At 49.7% G+C, this 24,897-nt stretch overlaps 1 protein-coding gene across 1 annotated transcript in view; it reads right to left on the reverse strand.

Moving 5' to 3' along the window:
- Cfap46 (cilia and flagella associated protein 46) overlaps positions 1 to 24,897 on the reverse strand; it is a 79,800-nt gene that overhangs the window by 30,130 nt on the left and 24,773 nt on the right. The window contains exons 14-34 of the mRNA XM_028787187.1: positions 23,996 to 24,119; positions 23,298 to 23,428; positions 22,532 to 22,659; positions 21,269 to 21,402; positions 20,115 to 20,327; positions 19,342 to 19,507; positions 19,051 to 19,200; positions 18,205 to 18,312; positions 17,451 to 17,617; positions 14,852 to 14,983; positions 14,094 to 14,256; positions 12,476 to 12,563; positions 9,766 to 9,904; positions 9,330 to 9,513; positions 7,228 to 7,399; positions 6,428 to 6,633; positions 5,806 to 5,928; positions 5,391 to 5,621; positions 2,997 to 3,145; positions 2,254 to 2,352; positions 354 to 486 (exon numbers count right to left, since the gene is read on the reverse strand). Of these exons, the coding sequence (XP_028643020.1) occupies positions 354 to 486; positions 2,254 to 2,352; positions 2,997 to 3,145; positions 5,391 to 5,621; positions 5,806 to 5,928; positions 6,428 to 6,633; positions 7,228 to 7,399; positions 9,330 to 9,513; positions 9,766 to 9,904; positions 12,476 to 12,563; positions 14,094 to 14,256; positions 14,852 to 14,983; positions 17,451 to 17,617; positions 18,205 to 18,312; positions 19,051 to 19,200; positions 19,342 to 19,507; positions 20,115 to 20,327; positions 21,269 to 21,402; positions 22,532 to 22,659; positions 23,298 to 23,428; positions 23,996 to 24,119 (3,140 nt within the window). The remainder of the gene's footprint in view (positions 1 to 353; positions 487 to 2,253; positions 2,353 to 2,996; positions 3,146 to 5,390; positions 5,622 to 5,805; positions 5,929 to 6,427; positions 6,634 to 7,227; positions 7,400 to 9,329; positions 9,514 to 9,765; positions 9,905 to 12,475; positions 12,564 to 14,093; positions 14,257 to 14,851; positions 14,984 to 17,450; positions 17,618 to 18,204; positions 18,313 to 19,050; positions 19,201 to 19,341; positions 19,508 to 20,114; positions 20,328 to 21,268; positions 21,403 to 22,531; positions 22,660 to 23,297; positions 23,429 to 23,995; positions 24,120 to 24,897) is intronic.

A 24,897-nucleotide genomic window follows, 5' to 3' on the forward strand; every position in this document is an offset into this window, starting at 1 on the left:
ATACTTTTTGCCTCCCCTGAGGAAATCCAGGGGTTTAGGGAGGGACAAACATGAGCTGGTCTCTGAGTCTCCCATACTTAAGTGTATACAGTAAGCACTTCACCAATCCACTCTGGCATGCTGACTCTTGGGGCAATTCTACGTGAAAGCCAAGTTAATGTCATCTCTGGGTTTCAGATTGTGCTGTGGCAGAGCCATGCTAGGGCAGCATCATCTCTAGCGCATGGATTCCACCGTGGCAATGCCAGGCTAAGTCAATGCCAGCTTTAGTCTATGGATCCCTTGGGGCAGTGCCAGGTTGAGTCAGTGTCACCTCTGGGCTATACGGATCCCTTGGGGCAGTGCCAGCCTACCTTGTCTTGTGCTATCAGTGGCTTCACCTCTTCAGAGTGTGACGGGGTCAGCTGCTCATGCAGGGCTGGCACGCTGTCTTCCACCACAGGTTCCTTGTTCTTCTCTTTTTTAAATGCAATCTCTTTTCTGCAGCTAGTTGAAGTGAAACAGTGTCATGTAACAGAAGACTTGCAGTGGCTGGTAACAATGGGCAGTCTCACTTATGGTCAAAGAAATATAAGTTAACCCAGCCAAGAGAAGCCATGTTTCACACATGTCTACACAAACCAAACCAGTCTCTAGCTGGGCAGCAGTCTGGTTCCCAGAACCGGATCCTGCAGCCTGTTCTCTCTGTAACTGTCTGACAAGCTGCTATGTAGTTTAATAAGATTCTCAAGCTTAATTTGTGTAGAGCAGACCTGCCTCTGACAACCTCTTCAGAAAGGTAAAACTGCTTAGTGTGCAGGGTTTCCTATAGAGCAGTGGGGTGGCTCCTCCACCCATGGATCCTCCTCCTTTCTCACCACCTACCCCAGACCCGAGTCATCCACCATACCACACCCAGAGTAGTCAACTGGGAGGTGGGCCAGTGCACCACAGTGTTTAGCCCAGTGTGGACATATTCTTGGTCACACTAAGGTTCTTGCCATCAGGGAATCCAACATTTCTACCCCAGTGCTGACACTCCACAGATCTTGCTCACACCAACTGCCCAGGACTCTCTGACTACAGGCAGAACTGAAGCCTCTCTGGATCCCCAATCCTGGTATCATCATCGGCACAAACCCCTCTTGTCAGTCTGAGTCATCCTTCTTCCTCCAGAGCCCACCTGTAGAGTCACTCACCTTCAGAGTCCCCACCTGCAGAGCCACCCACCTGCAGTGCCGCCCACACACAAAGCTGCCCACCTGCAGAGCCACCCACCTACAGAGCCCCCACCTGCAGAGCCACCCACCTGCAGTGTCGCCCCTACTGTATAGCAGGTGCTCTGAGTAAACCAGAGAACAGGGAGAGGCGGGAGGATCTCCCAGCCTTGGCAACTGCATTTCTGGAACCTGTCTGAGGGCAGGGAGGACTCAGCAAACACTCTCACAGCCAGTCCAGGGAGACACAGATAAATGGTTGTTCTAACAGCATAAGAATGATTTTTGTAGACAGACACTTGTTGCCATAGGCTGCAGAATGAAATAAGCACGGCCAGTAGACTTACATGTTCATAACTGACCAGGTGTGGGAGAGCAAAATCCCAGAGGGGATTACTGTGAAGGGACGGGGCCTGCAGTGACATTGATTCTCTTCCTTACTTGTTTTCTAAAGTTTACACAAAGGTCATATAATTTATATATCAAGGTGGGGGGGGAGCCACGTTGCAGAAATGAACAATGATAGGACTATGTATTCATTCTTATGTATTAGGTTGTCTCTAAGTCCGAAAAGGATTGCTACAGGAACTCTGATCGGCTAATTTAACTGTTGAACAGCCTACTATCAGCTAAGTACAAGTGTTTCAGAGCGACCCAAGACCCTAGAACCAAAACTGTGCCTCACTCCTCAGCACACTCCTGGCATGCTGAGGGAGGAGGCTGGGACTGAGGAAGGACAGCCTTTCCCCATCTTGACCCATTACCCTTCTTTTCTCCGATGAAGCACCCACCGGCTCAGCAATCCCCAAACCTGTCATGAAAACCATGCAGGAGACCCACATGTTTCTCTATGCACTGCCCTCCTAGTGTTGCTCAGTAGAGATTGCCCCGGGCACCTCCAGGCACCAGACTGAGGAGCCAGTAGTCACAATGTTTCTGGAACTGAGAGGAGAGACACAGCCAACCTAGGGTTTTCTCAGAGCTGTCCTTTACAACCCCTGGATTGTACCTTGCTGGAAGGAGAGGTCCCATACCCAGGAGCAAGTGCTGCACATACCTGGCCTGCTCCATGTCCCCGAAGTATGCCTGTCCAATCACCTCTTCATGATGAGTTGCTGCGTAGTGCAACCTCAGATCAGAGCACACCTGTAAAAGTCTGAAGGGTTGGGAGGTGGGGAGTGGGAAAGGAGGAGGCACCGTCTCAAAGGATGCTGTCCAAAGGAAGCGGTGCTGGACTTGTTGCTCTTGATCAGAGTGGCTAAACTAAAAATGTGCGCGTCAGTGTTGCAGGCTTTCTTTTCTTTTTAGCTAATCCTACTCAGGGGTTCTGTAAAATTTCAGGTGACAATTTTCTCTGACATTCGCTCACATGTGTTATGCACTGTGTGTACATTTTGGGGCACCGTCAGAGGTAATAGTCAGGTGCCCTGCTGGGCTCTGCCAACCCCTGCCACAGCTTCCAGCAGGACACTCAGTCGAGGTTTTGTTTAAAGCACTTCCTTTGGACATAGTCATGCCAACACACTCACGCATTATCTGTGTGTTCCTGCTACCCAGAGAGAGCCCTGTCCTCTTCACTGCTCTCTCCTTCATTTCCCCTTTTCCTAGACCCTTGGTGAGAAGTACAATGTCCCTTGGTCCTTAAATACCTCAGTGTTCATCTCCTTAAGACAAGGCGTCCTCTAAGGATCAGGGTAAAATTTTATAATAAAGATACCATTCCAATGGTGCTGTTTGTTTTTAAATTGTTTTAGACACAGCTGTTACGTTCACCACTGCAGGGAAAGGAGGTATACCAACCGCAAGTGGTAGAGGTCTGCAAGGCTCTTGCTCTCCACCACAGCATCTGCAATGAGCACACCCAGCTGCAGGATCGGGATGCTGAGCTCATGAAGGAACATATTCTGCAAGGCTTTGGCCAAATGGTCTATGTAGTACAAACTGTAAGTCTGTATAAGCACATAAAAAATAGGTGTGGTCACAGACAGGGGTTGCACACTAGTCCCCTAGTATGATGGTTAATAGTGACTGTCAACTTGATTCAATCTAGAATCGCCTAAGAGACGAGTCTCTGGGCATTGCTTATGAGAGATTATCTAGACTAGCTTAGAGACTCTGGGTTTCTTTTGTAAAGGGTTATCTTGACTAGGTTAGTAGAGGTGAGAAGACCCATACAAAATGTGGACTAGGGTCCTGAAGTGCATAATGAAGAGAAGGCTAGGTTGGCATGACTGTTCATTGCTCTTTGCTTCCTGAATGCTGATGGATTGTGAAGAGCTGTCTCAGGTTCCTGCTGACGTGACTTCCCCACCAGGATAGACCACACCCTCAAACTGTGAGCCAAAATAAATGCTTTCTCCTTTAAGTTGCCTTTCTCAGACATTTCGGTCATAGTGGCAAGAAAGGTTAACTAATACGCCCCGCTTTGCCTGGCACAGTGCCCAGCACTCAGCAGGTCTTTAACACGTTTGTGGAACGTCCTCTTCCCTAGCCATCATTACAAGGTTTGCTTCAGTTGTCAACACCAGAGGATGGTTAAAGATCCACACAAGAGACACATCTATTAATTCATTAATTTCATGTTCCGTTTAATTTTTTCTAATTAAAACTGATGATCTTTGTGTATACTACTGGGTGTCTAGAAAAAGAAAACCAGTTAACACCTCCAGTGGTGTTGGGCTTGGTGTTGGGATGTTGGAGACTTTAGATGCGCTATATTGATCATGAGTTTCTGGTACTTGGATAGCAAACAGGATATAGAAAAGCACAGGACTAAGATCTGGAGGATGATGGTGGCCTGGTCCATGGCCACACTGCCTAGGATTAGTGTCAAGGCTTGGTGGCTCCTAACCCCCGCACACACAGATCATGTGAGATACACTAGATCTAAATCTGGATAGGCTATACAGGTGGAGAAGATTTGCACCTTGTGTGGGAATACTGTAGAGTACTACCTAGGACTTCAGAAAAAAGAAACAATGTTTTTAAAAAAGGACATGAGGAAGCACCGGTAATGGAGGAAAAGATGTCTAATTCTCATAACACTAATGTTAACACTTCTACATGGAAAACCCCATCATGGGAAGAAAGGGTTCACAAAGTGACCAGCTGTTTACAGAACTGGCAGAGTGTCCCTCTCAGAACAGGCCTGTGTGTGTTTCTTCAATTCCATAAGAAAAACAGAACATGTGCTAAATTACGGTGGTGTGCTGGCAGAAGACATGCTAACAGGGCACCCAATGTGGGAGATGCCATCGCATGGTACTAGCACTGGATGGCAAGGACGTGGACAGCAGGAGCTCTCTCACCAGGGACAGGGATGGAAGTCAGCACAGCATCCATGGGATGTGATCTGACAACTGCCAATGTTCACATCACTGAAAAATTCCCTGCGTCATGGTCCAGAAATGTGGACACCAGTGTTCACGGATGATTCCTTTCCAAAACCCACAAACACTATGTCCGTTAGAAGTTGTGCACAAGTGCACCAGGCCTGATTACTTCAGTAGACCTTGCAGCATTGGAAGGGTCTAACATAGCTGTCCCCAAACAACATGGGCAAACCCCATCAACCTGCTGACGAGGAGAAATATGCCAAACAGTTCCAAGCTCATGAAGACCCCAACCAGGCAGAAGAAAGTGGGCAGAACTATGGACTCCTAAGAGCATGGGGCCTTAATACATGGAACTTTTGCGTGTGACTTTGTGTCAAAAGGGACCAGATTGAGGCTCTGCCCAGGGTATAGCCAAAGTGTGTGATCTTGGAGGTATTTACAAGAGCTGGGCTTGCTAGAGGACTGTGTGGCCTTGGTGGTAGAGATGGGGTGTTATGAAGTATCCAGAGGGACCAAGTCTCTACTGATACTGTAATTCTTATGGTCATGGCTGCCTAGTTTGTGAAGACTTGTTCACCAGGGCTATGCTAGCAGGCAGAAGCAGTACCAAGTCGGAGCATGGGTACCTGGGGATGGATGCAGTGGGAGGATGTGGATGAGAGGGGGGCTTTGTAGCTGTGGGTGCTAAAGGTGGAAAGCTGCTCCCTTCTCACACTCACTGTGAAACTCCTACCCGTCTCCTGCATCCCTCTTTGGTGACATCTGCATGAGAAATGCTGGCTGTAGCTTTAAGGGTGGGAGGTTGAGCTTGTCAGCCCTGTGGCAGAGACCCAGCAGCTGGCTGCTCAGATCTACTCACGGGCTTCTGGAAACTTGACGAGTTGATAGTGCAGTCGCTCTTGTCTTGCTTGAACACATACAGCAGCTCCTCAGAGCAGGAGTAGGATGCCCATTCACCTATGGTAGTGGGGATATCATCAGGTGGCTTGCTGGAAGCTGGGGTTGAAATCTGCAGGGGGAAGAAAAGTAAACCGTGGAGTCCTGAGATGGATGCCTCTGTGGCCCAACACGGAGAGGACAGGCTGCCAGCCTCTAGCACAGAGTTTGGAGGTTGTGGCCTTGGGGTGGGGTTAGCATGCCTCACAGAAGGGGAAACAGAGGAACGGGGAGATCCTAACCCCCACCCCCACGTGAATGTGGTGGAGCTGGGGTTCAGGCTCCCGGATCATCCACCTCCTGCCTCAAGCGAGGAACACTCCACAAGGACCACTCACCTGCTTCATTTCTTTTGCCTTCTCTTTTTCCTTCTCCTTCTCCTTTTTGGTCAATAACAATTGTGAACTAGCTACCTGTATATTCTTTTCTGGAATTAGTTTTACTCCTTCTGTCAAGGAAATCTGGGGGTTGGGGGGGAAGGAAATTATAAATTGGGAGTATTGAAAATACAGCCTGTATCTCCCCACTTTCTGCACCTGATTGGAGATAGTTCTTAGGTCTGAGGGTGCTGCTCAGCCAGGGACAAATCTGGGAGCTTCCCCAGCATGGAGCAAGCCTGGTCCGTCACTACAGGTTTTTGTGGTGGATAGGGTAGGTTTGGGGAGCATTCTTTTCAAGGAGCCTTAAGAGCTCGAGTGTGGCAGGGCCCAGAGAGATGCGACAGAGCTTTCAGCATAGGGAAAGAAGTGGATGATGTAGGAAAAACCTGTCTGTATGCATCTCAAAGGCTTTTTACAGAGGACTTGGCAATGCTCTATCTTCTTTGGGAAAAAAATTTCTATTATAATTTCCCAAAGGAGGGGGCAGCAACAAGCACTTCAGAGTCTCTTCCCAGGGGTTGGAAGACGGGGTTGGTAGGGATCTTCCCAGCTTAGCACCACACCTCCAGCCTTCCCTTACCTGCAAAATGTGCTTGAAGAAGCCATAGGCCATCAAGCAGTCATCTTCGTAGGAAGAGGAGCTTGGGGATGCCATCAAGGCTCTCAGGATGTGCACGCGGGCCAGGGACTCCAACTGCCTCACACTTCGAAACTGGTCCAAGGAGACTGTCTCCAGATTTGAAGGCATTGTACTCTCTGTGGGAGACTGGGCAGGGGAGGTCTGCCCTGTACGGCATAGTGGGAGTGAGTCTGGGACCATGGACTGAATTAGGCTCCCGCAGGCCCAGGGATAGCGCCCCTCCTACAACACTGACCCAGCCCCCTGTCCATCATGAGACACCTAGTGATGTGCTGCTACCTGCCCTGGGCTGGAGTTTGTGCAGCAGGGCTACCTTCCACGCAGCCTTTCCTGTGTCCCAGACTTCTCTCTATCTCCGAGTCTGGGAGTCAAGGAGGCCAATTTTCTGGAAAGCAAATGGCTGACGGTCTTGGATTTGGTACCCATTCAGTGCCAAGCTAGTGTCTTGAAACCTTCACACCAATCAGAATAGTAGGCCATAGGCTGACCAGCTCTGTTTTCTTCCTAGCTAGCTTAATGTGCTATGTTCGTCTACATGGGCTAAATGCTGAGCAAGCACACAAGTGCTGACACTGTCCACTCTGTTCCTTTCCCCACTCCTAACTGCTGTGAGCTAAAATGAAGGTATGTCTGCATGGAGGACATTGGTGGCCCAGCAACAGTCCTACTATGTCCTGCTGTAAGGCCATGTGGGACCTACAGTATAGTAGGTCAGGGGAAGCTATCATGGTCACCTTCACCTTCCTTCTTGGGCTCTGGCTCGAGGGAGTCTTCAGTGGGTTTCATGGATAGCAGAATCTCGATTGCCCAATCCAGGTGGTCAAACACATCGTCCAGAGGGAACTGCTTATAATACATCCACTCACAGAACCCCACGATGTAGTCTACCTTTTGCCAGTTGTTCTCTGGCTTCTTTGGGACAAAACAGAAAAGCGTTGTGAAGTATGATACTAATCAGGTCAACATGACATGAATTAGCATGGGGAGGCCCTATAGCAGCAAGACTTGATGGCGTATGAGTCCAACAAGACTCCCTGAGGGCTCCAGCTGTGGACAGAAGTATGGCAGGAAAACAGGAGTTTGGTAAAGTCCCCCAGGTCTTCTGCACCCTTGGCAAGAACATCCTACCTATCCCACTGGCCCCTGCCTTTCCTAATACTACTCCAAGTCTCCATTATGAAAAAGGATGCTGACCAGGGCTCCCTGCAAGGCTGTCTGGCCAATTTAAAGCCTTGAATGGGAGGTCCGTGGTTAAGCCCTCTATTAAGGGCCCCATAACTCCCTCCCCATGCGTGCACAGCTTGTGTCTAAACTATCAACAGCTTCTATGGCTCACTGTAGAAAGGGGTGTCAGGGAAACGATAGCCAAAGATGTGGCATGGTATACACGTGGCCTATGACCATTTGAAAATGCAGGCCAGCCTCAAAGATGAGAGGCCCAGGGAGGCCAGGGCTTTAGTATGCTGACCTGTTGCTGCACGCTCCCTTCCCTGGCCTCTTCCTTGGCCTAGCCCCCAGGGGTCACCCACACACTTTTCAGGACCTAGAGTCATGGCCCTTTCACCTCCATAATGCTAGCAGGCCTACAGCAAGATGGGAGGCTAAGACAGGAGGATGCCCGGAAGCTTGGGGGTCAGTGACCCTGGTTATACACAGTGGATGGCCTCAAACAAGGTACAAGATGAACACTGACACATGAGGCCGCCCTCTGCCCTTCACAGGCATGCTGTGGCATGTGCACGCTCATATCCGCACACATAAACACACACACACACACATTTATACATCACTCACACACCACGTTTAAATAATAAGTAAATAGAAACAAAATTCAGGGATCAGACTCGAGGTCAGTGAACAGCAACATGTTTTTAGTGTGTAGTTGCTGACTATATTGAGTTCTCTGCCCTTCCTCTAGCGCAGCCTGGTGGTCTCCCCTTCTCAGGGGGCTGCCCTCCCGGCTTCCTCAGTGGAAGCAGGAAAACAAGAGTTTTAGTAAGGTCCCCTAGGTCCTCTGCACCTTTTGCATCCTACATGTCCCACTGGCTCCTGCCTTTTCTAACACTACTCCAAGCCTCCATTATGAAAAAGGACGCTAAGCAGGGGCTCCCTGCAAGGCAGGAAGTGACTTACTGCCCGACCCTAAAACCCAGCAGGAAAACTGAGAATGACCAGTTAGGTGGTCTACAAGAGCACAGTTCAGGGGCTCCGTTTAGCCACACACACTAGCCTCAGGTCTCTGAAGCCACAGCCAGTGCCCTGACTGAGCCTTGCACCTTTGCCGAGAGCTGCCCTGGTCCTTGCAGCATCTGGGACCTCACAAGCAGGGATGTGCTTATGGGTTGTGAAACGGACCAGCCTTCCGAGATGTCTCCTCACAGTTCAGACCTTTCAATTCAGAGGTCCAGGACACTACTTGTCCCACACGCAGGACTTCAGGGAGGCCCCTGTGGGCCTCCCTCACAACAGCCACTGTCATAAAGTCAGAAACCAGAGCCTCTCCCACCCAAGCGCACGGAATGGAATGTCTGTTTTGGCCTTTGGGTAGTGGGGACAACAAGACCTGCCTGTTCCAGCATGCTGCACGCAGAGCCCTGTTTGCTCTGCAGCCACAGGTTCCAGAGAGCCCAGACATTTACCTGGAGACTCTCCCCATGCTCTCCAATGGTGACCAAAGGGCAAATCAGCACAAGGGATTCTCCAGCCTCAACCAGGGCTTATTACACAGTGACATCCTCTGAGCTGACTCACTAAGACCCCTATTCTTAGGCCTTCTGTGTGATTATCTCTGTAACTAAGATGCAAATCCACCCACCATCACCAGCATGGACACCACACAGACCTGCAGTGCCTGGATAGCATTTTGATAGCAGGTCAACTCTCCACAGATGTTTCTCGAGTTCTGGGCCAGGCGGTACCACATGCTTGCCAAATAGCCTTCCTTCTCATCCTTAAACTTCTGAATTTCCATGGTGAAGTTCTGCCCAAGTTTGGCCTTCACAATCACCATATGTTTGAAAATCAAGCTGAAGAACAGGAGAGGATGGGTCAACGCTGGGATGCTAAAACACTAAGCATACACATGACGTATAGAATGTCCATTGCCTACATTCTTGCTGGCAGGGATGGGACCAGAGAGGGACCTGGCTAGGGTTTTTTATGCTATATATCTGGTTCTTATTGGGGAGGTGAAGCCCTTCAATGGAAAGGGACAATGGGAAAGCCCAGCTGAGGCAGTGTGGCGAGCATCCCGGGGTGCTCATGGCGAGGACACTCACAGGCGGTGGGCTGTCCGCGGCAGTACTTGCACAGCCTCATCTAGCACCTTAAGACCCATCTCCCAGTCGTTCCGGTCAGCATGGCTGTTGAAGAGCAGAGTATAGAGTGCAGCACGGAGTGTGAGGTCATCCTCAGCCCCTGGGGGAAAGGAGAGATGGGGCCTCAGGGGGGCCGGGTAGCCAGCTCCCTGCCAACCAGCTCCGCACCCCTGACTTCCTCACAGCCAAGACATAGTTTTCCATTCATACACAGGCATCAGAAGTTGCCACCTAGGGCTGGTGGTAGATCAGTGTGGCTCCTGCCCACAGCCCACCATGGCTTAGGCACTCTGTCTGAGGGAACCTGCTCCAAGTGCCCCTCCTGGTCACCACCACTCTCTGTATACTGTCTTTGAGGACTTCCAACTCTTGTGGAGTCTCTTGGTTGCCAAGCACATGATCTGAGGGTCAGGGGGGCAGATTGGAGTCCCCAATCCCCCGTGAGCCCTCTCTTCTTAGAAAGCTGGTTATTTTCTTTTAATCTAAAAATGAACAACATGACCACGAGGAAATAGAAATCTGTTCTTCCCTCTGCTCATCCCGGTAACATTCAGGGAAGGCTGCAGGCTTTGCCGCCAAACTTGTTACTTATCTCCAGTGCCGACCCTGGCACTGAGCATGAAGGTGAGTCTTGCTGGCTGTGGTTGGCAGGGGTCTTGCTTTTCTTTTTGCTGTTGTTCTAATGCTAACTGTCCTAACATAGGGGATGCTGGGTCAGCGCTGAACCGACTGTTCTAGCATAGGGGATGGTGGTCAAGGACTGAAGACACCCATGGCTCTTGACACATGTTGGCTGAGAGATGACACCATGAGGTACTGCTCAGGTTGGTGGCTTTGCCTGCTTTCTTCTACTCCAAGATAGGCTTGAAAAACAAGCTAACCTTGGGCACTTGAGGACCTCATAGTTCCTTTAGTATTTGAATTTATTATCTAAACCTGTCAGCTCACTGGAATGTGTGTGTGTGTGTGTGTGTGTGTGTGTGTGTGTGTGTGTGTGTGTTGCTCTGTGCATGCTCATCCATAATTCTATGTGGCCTAGCCTCCACTTTTTGTTCTTGGTTCCTCACGTGGTGCACTGAGATATACCAGGTCCATTGCGGTATTTCACCTATCAGTGGGTAAAAGACTTAGGGCAGAGACCCTGCTCATCAAACATTGCTGCCATCCAGCAGCAGGGACAATGGACTTCTTTTCACTACTGTTCTTACATACGCAGACTCAGATCCAGGCCTGGGGGTGCATGCTGGGGAGAGCAGCCAAGGCTTGGAAGAGCCGAGCCCTGAGCCAGAGGGCGTCCTCGTCTGACTAGCTCCAGCTCCTCCCCACACTGGACGTGAGTATTTCCCACATTGTCACTCCATCCTTCTCTGCCTTTCCCATCGGTTGGATTTTTTTGGTCTGTTTGAAAGTGTGCCTCCTTTTACAGAATTTCTGCTTGCCTGACTTTACCTTCTGATGCTTTTCATCTGGAATGGAAGATGGTTTTGTTTTAGCTGTTTGTATGTTTGAAAGAAAGTTTCACTATGTAGCTCTGGCTGTCCTGGAGCCATGTAGACCAGGCTGGCCTCTGACTCACAGCGACCTCTTTGCTTCTATTTCCTAACTGTGGGATTAAAGGTGTGTGATACCACATTTGGCCCAGAGTGGGAGGGTTTTTTGATTATTTTTTTTTATTTTATGTGTATGAGGTATTTGTTTGTGTTTGTTTTTTTTAAAGATTTATGCCTGTGTACTCCATGTGTGACCATGCTCATGGAGACCAGAAGAGGTTATCCCCCGGAAATGGGGTTACAGATGGTTGTCAACAACTGTGTGGGTGCTGGAAATTGAACCTGCCTTCTCTGGAAGACATCAGGTGTTCTTGACAGCTGAGTTACCCCTCCAGCAAGAATGAGAATTTCTGAAGCCATGGACTTCCTGACCTACCTAATAATGGTTTCCAGGGGTGAGTGCAGTTTGACTTCCAGCTTCTGTCTGGCTCTATACTTAACAAGCTGACTCAACTGGCCACCAAATATCTTGGAGTCTGATCCAGGGCTGCCTCTCAGATTCTTGTGTTATCTGTATTGTTTTTCTTTCAATGTCTGTCAATATTCGAAATTCTGGGGGTTCAGTACGCTCTTTACTTTCATATGGCCATGCATTTGTTCTTAATTTTAAATCAGTTTTACCTATGAATAGTCTAACATGCTCAAGGCAGGGTCTACTAATCTATTTCACAGTGCCAAATGCACACAGGGCTCTTGATTGACAGGGAATCTTATCATGAGAAGAAAATGTATTCTTTTTGGAAAATTGAAATGGTACTGGATGTATCTCTGTTGTTCTGAGATCAGAGCAGTGTTTTCCTGTCCCTGTTTTGTCAAGAAGTGCACTTGCACAGTTTTTCAATGGTAGGAACATGATCAAGGGGAAGACAATACGCATCTATCAGCATAGCCAGGGTCTTAGGTGAGCGCTCTCCACTCCGGTCGGATGGAGGACCCGGGCTGGGTGTTCTCTGTACAGAATAGGTTTTCACAGAAGCTTAGGGGAACACATCGAGTGAGAAGCAGACACGCTCGTTGGCATGGTCCTGATTAAGGTGCCTCGTGTAAGGAGACAGGCTATGAAACATAGGATGCTCAGGCTCCCAGAGTTCTCCTTTCCCACCGGCTCCACGGCCACCAACCTGGGAGGAACTGGATTTCGGGTGCTGTCCCTCCAGTCTGGAAGTCAGCTGTCGGCCACTGGTGCAGAGGCAGTGTTTTCTCTGTCTCCTTAAGTGAAACAACTGTGGCACCGGTTGGAGGGCCCTGATGTGTTCCTCCGTTTTGGTCCTTATTAGTGTCAGTCAAAAACAAAAAGAAAACAAAATAAAACAAATAACCAAAGAGAAAAGAAAAACCAGAAATTGCCACAAAATTTCAGAACTATCAAGTCACAAAAGTTAAGCACATGCACCATTCTTGCCACATATGTACAAGATCATACATGCATACCACATCATGTACCCTGTCATAACACACCATACTACACATAGACCATACTGTACATGCCAGAACCTCCTGTGCCATACATGAACAATGCCATATCATAACACATTGTACCTCATACTCTCATACCATATACAACACACCACATTGTGCACACAACATACTACACACAACATTCCATACACACCATAGCATAATGCACAATCATAAACATATCATATCACACATATATTGCAGCACACATAACAAATTGTAACCAACACACCATACCATACCACACTACTCTACCATATCAGCTATAGACCATACCATACACCAAACACACACACATACACACACACACCTATATATATATATATGTATGTACACACACACACATATATATATATATATATATGCAGTGCGCCTCCACATTTAGTGTATATATATTGTGTGTATATATATACATATACATATACATACATATATATATATATATACAAACTCTACCCAACACATACCATACCATATGTACATACCAAACACTATATCACACACACACACTCCACCGTGTCACCCACACTGCATACAATACCTACCACATACCATACAACATATGCCATCTGCATATCACAGCACAACATACACACATCACATATCCCACAGACACTACACATCCCACACTATACACACGTATACAGAACAGACTACTCTCCTAATGTAAGCTAGTTGTTTCCAATGATGTGAAACATGTTAAATCAATGCAGTAAAAAGTTTAGAAAAACATCTTATGGGATGCAGTGAAAGCAATGCTCAGAGGCAGGCTAACAGCTGTGAATACCCTGCCAATACAATAATCGACCTCAAATCGATAACCTACCTATTATAACCTCCAGTTATCAGTAAAAGATTAAACTAATTTTGAAACGGCTACTGCGAACAGGGGAGGCTGCTGATTCAAAGTTGTTTGAAAGGGGGAGGAAATGGAGGGACTTCTGGATTAGGGGGAGTGGAGGTCAGAGGCTACCCCTGCGGTTGGCCAGGCTCTCAGGCCTCTCTTGGACCTGGAGAATACAGTGTTACCCAGCAGGAGAAGCTGTGTAAGAGGCATCTGTAAGAGGAGGTACCCAGTGTGCGCCATGTCTGGTGGAGGGTCATCTCCTATGGGAGCTGTGTCCCAATGGGGGCTGTGCTCAGTGACAGTTGTGTCCCAGTCAAGCCATGCCCCAAGGCAGTCATATTCTGTGGGAGACGCTGTGAGGCTGTCTTCCTGTGAGTCTGGCCAGGCCTGAGGGGAAAGGCCTCCAAGGAATCTAACTTGTGTCTCTGTGGCACCTGCTTCTTGTTCTCCGTCTTGTTGATGATGCCGATGATTCTCTGGAGGGATGCCTTGGCCTTCTTCCTATTGGCCGGTGAGGACAGAAGTGGGAGCCATGTGTTCCAGTAGTGCCGGGCAGCCATCATCACCAGGGAATTGCTGTTTGCCAGGCCCCCAAACCTGAAATGGCATGCCTCATCTGAAAAACCCAACAGGACTGCTCGGGCTGCTCAGCCACACCCATGCACGCACACGCAGTCACACACACACACACACACACACACACACACACACATGCACACCTCTCCCCTGGTACATCCTTTCCCAGGAGTTTCTGTGTCTTGTAGGGGAGGAGTGGAATCAGGGTGTCTCAGCTCTGGCACTGTATGGCAGGCACCATGGTAGTGCAAGCCTTGTGTGACACCTTCCTAGCTCCTCAGGTGCTGATCACATCACAGGGCAATGATGGGCTCTCCTAACCTGGCCCTTGCTGTGTTCATCTGCCCCCTGTATCTTAAGCCCATGGATGCTTAGGGACCCTCCACACATTCTTTGCACCCATTCGGCTCACGGCTCTATTGAGTTTCTCCCAATACTTCCCATGGATGCCCTGGTGTCTATGAGCTCAGCTGAGTGACAGGATGTAGGCAGAGGCTGACTGGTACTACATGATTCCTTCCTCGGGACTCAGTAATGTCCCATAGCACCATGATGGCACTACACTGGCAGCTTCTTCCTACATTCACCCAAGCCAGTCCATCCCCCGGTTGCATACCTGGCACTTTCTACGAAGGCCTTGGCTGCTGCTAGTCGTAGCTGCTTCCTGCCTTTCAAGTTTTCCATGATGCTGCGGCCCTGGATGCAGGACACCATACACAGCATTTCTGCTGCAAGCTTGGCATTGGTTCTGGAGAGGACACAGAGCAGCTTAGGGGAGAGGTGGGGAGAGGTGGGGAGAGGTGGGGAGTGCTGCATGCTGAGCTCCACGTGCTGCAAGTGCTGTCCTTTCACCTATTGCCCTGCAGAGGCATCCAAAGACAGAGGTACATTTCTGCCTTATTCTGTGCTTTACAGACTTGCCTGCCTGATTGGCGATGCAGGGCACGTGATTCTTCTTCTGGCCTTCTGAGGCCATCCTTACCACTGAACTGAGATGCCCGCATCTGGCCTGGGTGTTTGGGACACTCACTGAGGGGATGGTTTTCCATCCGCAGAGATACTACACAGCAAGGCTCATGGAGGACCCTGGAGATGCCCATGCACAGAGGACTTATGGGGAATGGGGGTATTATCTCTGTGGGTGCCTGGCTGATGGATTCTCAATTACCCTTATGAGAGACCCCAAATCAGAACTAACTGACTGAGTCCAGTGAACCCACAGAACCATGAGACAGACTACTTAATTGGCGTTTCAGCTGCTAGTTTCTGGTGGCATTCCATGCATCAGTGGGCCAGCAGAACCATCTGTTGGGCTCAGCCAGGCCCTGTTTCCTGGGCTCAAAAGAAAGTCTTGTCCCAAGCGGTCTGTGCTCTCCGCTTACAGAGGCACACAGGCCTGCAGTATCATCTCAGAGCACACAGCTCCTCAGACACTCCCCTGTGTCCCAAATCCAGTGGAACTGTGGTCTGGGTACATTCATCATGGGGGTGGGGGTGGGGGTAGCAGGCGTGTTCTGGCTGCTTAGCTCAGCCACACAGATTTTATTCTGTGAGTGATAAACTTGTTCTGAGAACATTTCTTTTGGGTTCAGGGGCTCTGGAAGACAGACACCTGCTTGCTGGAGCAAACAATCACATATGCTCTGAGGAGCCAATAGAGGAAGGTGCATCTGACCTTAGCCTGCAAGGACCTGCTGGATGGTGGGAATTTGTGATCTGAAGATAAACTGAGGCTGTGTGGTAATTAAAACCCCCTTCATAGGTGGTAGGTTGGTGTAAAGAAGGTTGAGAGCCTAGCCTGGGGAGTAACAGTTGGAAATTTTGATCTTTGTTATACAGGTCTAGACAACTCAAAAAGGAGGTGCGCTTCAGCCAACAGGGTGCAACGACAACAATCACCAGCAGGGGGCAACAGCGGTCTATAAAAGATTCTCAGAAGCCTTAGGAACTCGGCATTGCCCCCTTCAGGTTTCTTGTTGCTTTTTGTATGCGTGGGCATCTTTGCTTTATTTATTACAGGGATTTCCTTTATAAATCAGATTTGATTTAATATTAGTGATGGGACGTGTGCTAGCCTGGCCTGGTCCTATGCCCAGCTCTCCTCCTGTGCCCAAGCAGGCAGTGGCTGTGCACACTAGCACAAACAGCATACAGCAACCTTTTCTGCAGGGATGCTCAATCCTTTTTCCACTAAGGATGACTTTTGAGTTATATTAGTGCCTCTTGCTTGCAGGGTTGAACATGAACACTTCCCCCAGCTCTGGTCTGACCCTAGGGGGTGTGACTTCTAAGTCTGCAGTTACCTCATGTACCTCCCCTGGTCCATCTTCCCTGCTGATAAGTGGACTGCACCCTGAAATCGTGAGCTAAAATTAACCTTTCAGTCCTGAGTTGCTTCTAATCAGTCCACAGCAATGAGAAAAGCAACTAACACCACCGGTGACTTGGAATTTCCAACAGTTGCCATGGGAGACCTGACAGAGATGCTGTCTCCTGACCAATAAACAAGGTGATGGCCTCTCCAGGGGCATGTCCTCCAGTGACAGTATACTTCAGTGAAATGCATCTTGTTCCTTCCAAAATCACTTTGGAATGTGTTTTAACTGAGAACCACATATGTCCCCTAAGGTCATATGCTGAAATCTAATTCCCCGGGTGATGGTTATCAGTAGAAGGGCTGTTGGGAAGTGAGGCAGTGCAGTGTAGTGCTGGAGCCTCAGGATGGGAAATCTGCCTCATAAAGGAATATTAAGGAGCTTCTTGTCTCTTCTATCATGTGAAGTGGTGACCTTTGAACTAGGCAGAGACACTCATTAGACACCAACCGAACTTGAACACCAGCTTCTACCCACGAACAAGAAATCCCTTTCTTAGGCTTCTCCAGCTGTGGTATTTTATCACAGCAACCTCAACTAAGAGAACCATCCACTCTTGGCTAGTGGTCATACACAGACAGCTGTTGTACAGATCTCCTAACTGAGGTTTATGTGGCTCTCAGTTCTCAATGACACAGTTTCATGGGCCCTGTTCACTGTGTTGTTCTAGAGCACAGTGCCAGAAGCAGATAGAGGACCACCAGGTTCCTGCAGCCATCCCTTGGTCGGTCAGCTGGGCTAAGCCTCTGGCTCCTGCTTGGGTAGGGGTCACACTCTTCCCTCTGCTTCTCTGGGGATATTACTGTATACCTCTAGGACATCATCGTGGAAGTCACTTACGGTTCAAACGACCTCAGGTGCTTGAGGCCCATCTGTGTGGCATTCTGAGAACACGACATGGTGACCTCATGGTCGTGAGCCATATAGGCAAAATGGGTGAGGCGTGTCAGGGTCTGTAGCTCCACCAGGCGGTCTGACCAGTTGCACTCGGAGGCCATTTTCACCACCTTATCAGCACGTGAAGCAGGGGAGGACATTGTGTTAGTGACAATGACTGCCTAGTGGTCTGTGGCTCTCAACAATGACCATGCTGCCAGCCCGGTGAGCTCCATCAATCCTGTGTTACCTGAACATGGCTTTGCATGCATGCAGACATGGATTACTAAGCATATGCAGTTCTAGATAGACCACCCATCCGTGAAGCCTAGCAACAATGTAAGGTTTGCTGCTGATCTCAGCTGCTTCGTCTCTCCTGATTTCCCATGCCACCAGGCCACCTCTAGACCAAGGGCAAGGTACGCCCGATCTCTCATATGCCTCTGTCTGTGCTGAGGTCTTAGGATGAAGAGGACCGCAGACAAGCCACTAAGAGAAGCATCCTCCTCACACTAGTATAAAGGACAGTTCCATCCAAAGGTCAGACGTGTGTGCTTTGAGAGAAAGCAGTTGTCCGGATACAGCAGGAACTGTAGTGTGGGTGTGGATGTGGGTTTGAGTTCTGACTGCCTCAGGCAGGATCCCAAGCCTAAGCCTCCTCATCTTTCCCTGGATGGGGGTTGTTGAGTTCCCTCCTGGGATACCTGAGGAAACCCACCTGAACAAGCGGGGGCACAGTGAAATCCATGAGGCCCAACCCGTTGCACGAGTACATCTCAAGGGCAACTAGGACTCTGGTCATGGAGCTGATGTCTTCATTGGTACTCTGGAAGGATAGATGGGCTTGAGTGTTTGGCTGCCCAGGGAACAGGGGAGGAAAGCAGTGGAGACCTCAGCCACTTTTGAGAACCCTGTCCAGCATTGGTCTCAGGGAACAGCCAGACGATGGTATTTGGAATGTTGATCTCCTAGACTTTTTTGGTAAAGTTAACCTGTACATTATTCTCTTAAGCAGCAAGGCCTGAAGTCTGTACACTCCTGGGCCTTGAAGACAGTGTTGTCTGGCTACTCTAGGGGTTTCGATAGGGAGAAAGCTGCTGATTCCTGGTTGCTGATACAGGATGTCTCATCAACCCCTTCTGCCTGGCCCCAGCATAAATGTCCCTTCTGACCCTTCCCCTTCTCTCTCCCCACCCCCACCGCTCCTTACAGTGATTTACTTGCTGCAGAGTCAGGGACATGGGGATACTTGAGTTCATACTGTTCCCTTCTTCCCAGACCTTGCTTCCATAGTCCTTTGTGTTTGGGAGAGGGGAAGGTGGGGTGCCAAGGAGCTGACTCTGTCAGTGAGTGACAATGAGAGTGGGCAGCACCCCCCAGAGGCCCAGAGCTCAGATCTGGTAAAGACTTTTTGCCTTAACTCGCAAGAGCAGTAATTTTGGTGAGCAACCTCAGCCCTCACTAGGTGGAAACAGTCCCTTCCCAGCAGCTGTGGCCATATCTAAGACCATACTGAGAACACTGAGAAAGACAGTCCGTGGGTCCTAATGTACCCAGCACCTACCTGTTCATCGGTGCCCAGCCGCGGACCAATCTGCTGCTGCAGCAGCTGCTTGGCCTTCACCCAGGTGGAGATGAGGTGCTGCCTTACGTTGGTGGGGACGATGTCTTCTGGCACGTTCCCATTGGTGAGGTTCAGTGCAAATTCACAGACCTAAAACAAGTGCATCTTAACCACAAGGCAAATCAAAGAGGAGACCTTGAGCCCTCTTCCCTCCAGCCTTCCCCCTGGCTCCCTGCACCCAGGCCTCGAGTTCTCCTGTGGCTACACCCCTGGGCTGCAGGGTGTAGTTACCTCCACAGCTGTTCTGATGTCCGATAGAGCGGAAGACTCCAGTGGGCCATGAACCAAGGTAGGGCGCACGTTCTTTTTCAACTTTTCAGCTGTCTGGGTGGGAATCCAGCTCATGATCAGGCCTCGAGCAAGGGCATTACAGAGCATGACCAACAGGACCGAGTCCCTGGAGGGTGACAGGAGAGCAGGACAGTGCTTAGCCCATGCAGAACCTCACAGTACCCCAGCCTCCAGGCCAGGATGAGGTGGTGAGTGTGCTTTAGAGCATAGACCATAGCTGAGTGCTGCTAAGTGCCAGTTCGCGTTCCCTTCTCCCTCCCTCCCTCCCTTCTTTCCTTTCTTTCCTTCTTGGAAGGTTCTCATTATGTTGCCCTGGCTGGCCTGGAACTCACTTTGGAGACCAGGCTAGCCTGAAACCCACCCCAACGAAAATGCTTTCAGATTTCTAACTTCTCATCCATCTAGATTAAACAAACAAACAAACAAACAAACAAACAAACAAACAAACCATGTAGTCATGAAATCCCACCCTCTCCCCACCCTTAGCCCAAGATGTGAAGACAACAAAGCTACTTCACAGAGTGTCTGGGCCTAAGCTGGCGTCTTTGCAATGGCTTGGAGCAGTGCCAGCCAAGGGCAGTGAGGCAGGTATGAGTTCCCTGGGCCCTGGGGGTCATATCATTGCAGTACAGGCTGAGTGTGTCCTCCATGCACAGGCCTAACCCCGCAGCTGTGACTTTTGAATACAAACACTTGTGAGTGCGCACACCTACCCCATGTATCCAGTGACCTTGATGATGTTCAGGAAGTGGAACAGGGACTCCACCAGCTCTTTCTGCCTCCCAGCCAAGATGAGATGCCGGTTGTGGTTCAGAACATAGACCACAGCGTTCTGCACGATCCAGGACTCCCCTAGCTCCTGCCCAATTTCTGCAGCACGCATCCAGTTGTTCATGGCATACTGTGACAAGTTTTCTATCCAGGTTCTGAAACAACACACCATGCAGTGGTCAGCTCAACGCCCAACCTTCACCTTCCCTATCCCATTCACCACCGCTGATGTGAATGTGGGCTCTCCTGGTCATCCCCACCCCAGTTCTCAAGGTATCTCAGTCTAGTCAGGGAGTCAGGCTCGAGAGGGACTGTCTTGGTGCTACTCACGCAGCTGTCCCCAAATGCCCCTTATCACACCTAGGCCCGGCGAGCCATTGCCATACCCTGTCTTTCCGTCCTATCCAGATGCTGGCAGCTCCCTCTCACCACTTCCCCCATGCTGTGAGCCTTACAGGTCCTTCTAATAGCTCCCTGGTTTGAGGAGAAGCGCTGACCTAAGCGCTCGCCCAGGCTGCCTCCTGCCATGCCTGTATCTGCCTTCACCTCCCGGCTCCTAGACATCCTGTAGTTGTGACAGCCTCCGCTGCACATCGCTTGCTGGGTGGTGGTACCTACAGCAGGGCAATGAAGCCGCTCACCACGGTGCGCACAGTGCCAGGGATTCTCTCCCATCAGCCCCCATCAGGGGCCAAGCGGGCCTTTTTGTGAGTTGCTAAAGTCTCTAGTCTTCTCTTTGTGTTTACAGTTGTTTGATTTGTCCAAGCCACCCTCAGCTCTGGCTGCATACAAACATCCTGGGCTAGAACATGTATATCTTGCTTCATCTACAGCTAGGCCTGGGCAAAGGAGGCAGATTCTTACACACTAGTGTACAGAGGTGTTTCTCATCCTTCCTAATGCTATGGCCGTTTAATACAGTTCCTCATGTTGTAGTGACCCCAGCCATAACATTATTTTCATTGCTACTTCGTAACTAATTTTGCTATTATTACGAATCATAAAGTAAGTATCTGATATGTGACCCCCCCCAAGGGGGTCATGACCTATAGGTTGAGAACCACTGGTCTCCAGGGTGGCTGGGACTCCTACCCACCTGTACGTGAGCCACTCTGAATTGCTCTCTGGTGGTTCAGGCACATAGCCAGCTGGGTGTTGGCTCAAGTCCTCAGGAGGAATGGCCTGGTTGTTCAGCTGTACACCTTCCAAGCGCAGGAAATGGACCGTGGCCTGTGAGGAAGACTACAGTCAGAGAAGTCACAGCTAAGCTGACCCCAGCACTGTGGGGAACACAGAGCAAAGCCTCCTTCCTGAAACTCTCCTTTGGAAAAAGCCAAACATAAGCTAGAAGGAGTACATCATGCTGGATTTGAACACCCCACCTGCCTCAACACCCTGCCAATTCGAGAGTCTCCACAAGAGAGGAGCTTATTTCAAAAGCACAGCCCATGCCCGTTACCATACTTCTGCGGGAGGGCGGAACAGTCTTCATGCTCTCCTGTGGCCGCTAGCCGACTGCCCATCTCCCGGAAGCCTCCTAAACTTGCTCCGCCACATCGAAGGCTACAAAGCCTACTTGGCAGGGGAAGGGGTGTGAGGAAACGGCTCAGGCCCACCCCTTGCTGGTAAACCAGTTAGTCAGTCTCAGCCACTGGTCTCCTGCTTCTCAACTCTCGGCCCTGCCATCTGGCAGTTTCATCACTGGTCATGTTGTGTTCCAAGACTTTAATGGGATAAACAGGCGTGTGCCTCAGCTTCTTCCTTGTGTCCACTGAGTAAGACCAAGGAAACTGTTGTAGCCATTGTGGGGGTGAAAGTGTCTCTGGCGCTGGTCCAGGTATGGAGGCAGAGAGCTCACACTCAAGGGCTTTGGATGCAGCTGGGTCACAATACATGTGGTTAGCTTTGGGCAGGGCCAGCACTGGGTCTCAGTATCCCTGTCTGTAAGGAAGCAGGTCTGCTGGGAACCAAGATCCAGTCCAAGCCTCTGCTGGGTCCATGGAGTAATAGGGCAAATACCTCATCTTCAAAAGCTTTCTAAGCCAACTCCAGGTTCAATCCTCAAATGTGACTTCACACCCAGAATTCAGAAATTATTTCCCACAAAAAAATGTGCACTGACACACACCACGATGTATCTCAAGTCACACTTTTCTTATACAGTCCTCAAGAACTGAATTAATTTTCTTTCTTTACCATGAGGTTTTGGTTTGGGCGTTCGTGTATGTGTGTGTGTGTGTGTGTGTGTGTGTGTGTGTGTGTGTGTACGCTGCAGAGGGGAGCCCTTACAAGTCTCTCTGGTGTGTTAATGGCCACATCATCACTGGCAGCTACAATGGCCAAGACCTTCCTGACATACCTCAGCACTGATGAACGAAACCTCTGCGATCTTCCTCAGCAGGTCAGGGGCCATCTGCTTATGCAGGACCACCTCAGAGGGACCCCCCCAGTCATGCACAGAGCCCTCAATTCCTTTTTTCTTCCTTCCTGAGGGAACAGCAACAGGGAAAGGGAGACTCATGTGGTTTTGAGCTGTCAAAACCACAGCAGTTCCTGCCCAGCTCTTTGTGGGACAAGCCCTTCGAGAAGGCCAGCACGGGCTGGTATAAACCTGTATCCTTCGGATGATTGCCACTACTGGTCTGCTGTAAGCAAATCTGCCACTTGATGTTGATGGGACCCCTTTTATGAAATGGTGCCGTGTACATGTGGAATCTGTCCAGTCCCCCCCTGAGCTTTTAGTCATCTGTAGTTGACTGTGACAGTGATTGCTGTGTGTGCACCGTGAGGATAACTGATAAAGGGGATCAAAGTCAGGAAGCAGGCTGCGTGTGCTCAGCACAGATGCTTGTTTCTTGTTGCAGATATTTCTAGACCTTGGTGGTTGACCCTGCGACTATGAAGCTCACAGATAGAGGCCTGACTGAATATGTACTCAGAAATGTTTCTATCTATGAAAAGGCTCTTCTAAACCCAAACACATGACCAGGGCCCTTCCAAGAGGTGGCTACTCTCTCTGTGTTACTTGGTGTCCTTTGGTGATTGTGCCACAGCCACAAGAGGCTCATGAAGGCCTGAAGCTCAGCCTCCCCACATGCCAGGGGACGCATAGTAAGGATGCATACCTCGCTTTAGCTTTGTGGACCTCTTCGTCTTGACACTGTCATACAGGAGGCAGAAGCGTGTTGCCGTGCGACAGACATCCCACACGTCTTGCTGCCAAGCAACCTTGGCCAACTCGGCCCAAATCACAATTCTGCTCATCAAGATCCCGGTGGTGAGAAGGAAACACAGGTGAAATTAGGAACACCTACAAGGGCTGTTCAAGGCGTAAGCATGGACCATGCAGCGTCCAGGTGTCGAACAGTGACACCTTGAGACACAGAAGTGCAACTGGCTGAGGGTGTGAATGGGGGGATAGCCCTGGACAGTGGGGTGAGGCAGGGGGTTAGAACTCAGGTGTGTCAGGGCTGGAATACTTCCTGGGTAAGGACTAGGGGCCAGAGCTAGGCCTGTCCCCAAGGTCATATACAGCTCTCTCCCCACTGTCAGTGGCACTTCTGGTCATATAACAATGAGAAATGCTCCCACAGAACTCATTTCCCTGCATTTTGTGTGGGTGGGTGTCTCTGGGTTGGGGATTCCTGTGGTGGCCTTGGCCAGCATGATCTAATAAGTTGTCCCACAGAAGGGAGCCACATCCTGCACAGGGGCTGTATGTGGAGCATCTGTGGCTTGTGCCATCTGTCACGGGGTCCCAGGCAGCCAGGAACTTGGTGCCCAGATGAAGGTCTCAGCTGACAGACCCTCCTTGCTGGCCCACCTCTCTTTATCATTCTCATATCCCAGGCGGCGGAGGTGCCCAGCAGCTTTGTCCACACAGAGGATGTGATGTCGAGCTTTTGCACAGAGGTAGGTGAAGCGGCCCTTGATTTTCCCAATGGAAACTGAAAGCAGAAGACAGTCAAGGTGAAAAGGTGTGCCAGGGTTGGGTATAGAGTAGCACTGCTGAGTCAGGCAAACAGGCCCACAGTCTACAAATGAGGTTTGGGTAGCTGAGCTCATCTATGAATGTAAAGAGGCCCCGTCACTAGTGCATCATCACCAGTGTATCACCAATGTATCACCAGTGCATCACCAATGTATCACCAGTGTATCACCAATGTATCACCAGTGCATCACCAATGTATCACCAGTGCATCACCAATGTATCACCAGTGCATCACCAATGTATCACCAGTACATCACCAATGTATCACCAGTGTATCACCAGTGCATCACCAGTGTATCACCAATGTATCACCAGTGTATCACTAATGTATCACCAGTGCATCACCAATGTATCACCAGTGTATCACTAATGTATCACCAGTACATCACCAGTGCATCACCAATGTATCACCAGTGCATCACCAGTGTATCACTAATGTATCACCAGTGCATCACCAATGTATCACCAGTGCATCACCAATGTATCACCAGTGTATCCTCACCAGTGTATTCTTACCAGTGTATCACCAGTACTTTCCAGCAATGACACTGAGCTACTGTTGAGTGTGTGGAGTCTTTAGTCATCAGAGATAGGGAAACTTCTGGTTTAAGTCAATGATGTTTTGCTGGGGCACACAGGTGAAAGGATGCCTGGCTAAAGCAGACACATGAAAGAGTGTTTTCCTGAAGCAGACACAGACAAAAGGATGCTTTGCTATAGTGGACACGTGAAAG

Source organism: Grammomys surdaster, unplaced genomic scaffold, assembly GCF_004785775.1.
Source record: "Grammomys surdaster isolate TR1022 unplaced genomic scaffold, NIH_TR_1.0 125612, whole genome shotgun sequence".
NCBI classification, from domain to species: Eukaryota; Metazoa; Chordata; class Mammalia; order Rodentia; family Muridae; genus Grammomys; species Grammomys surdaster.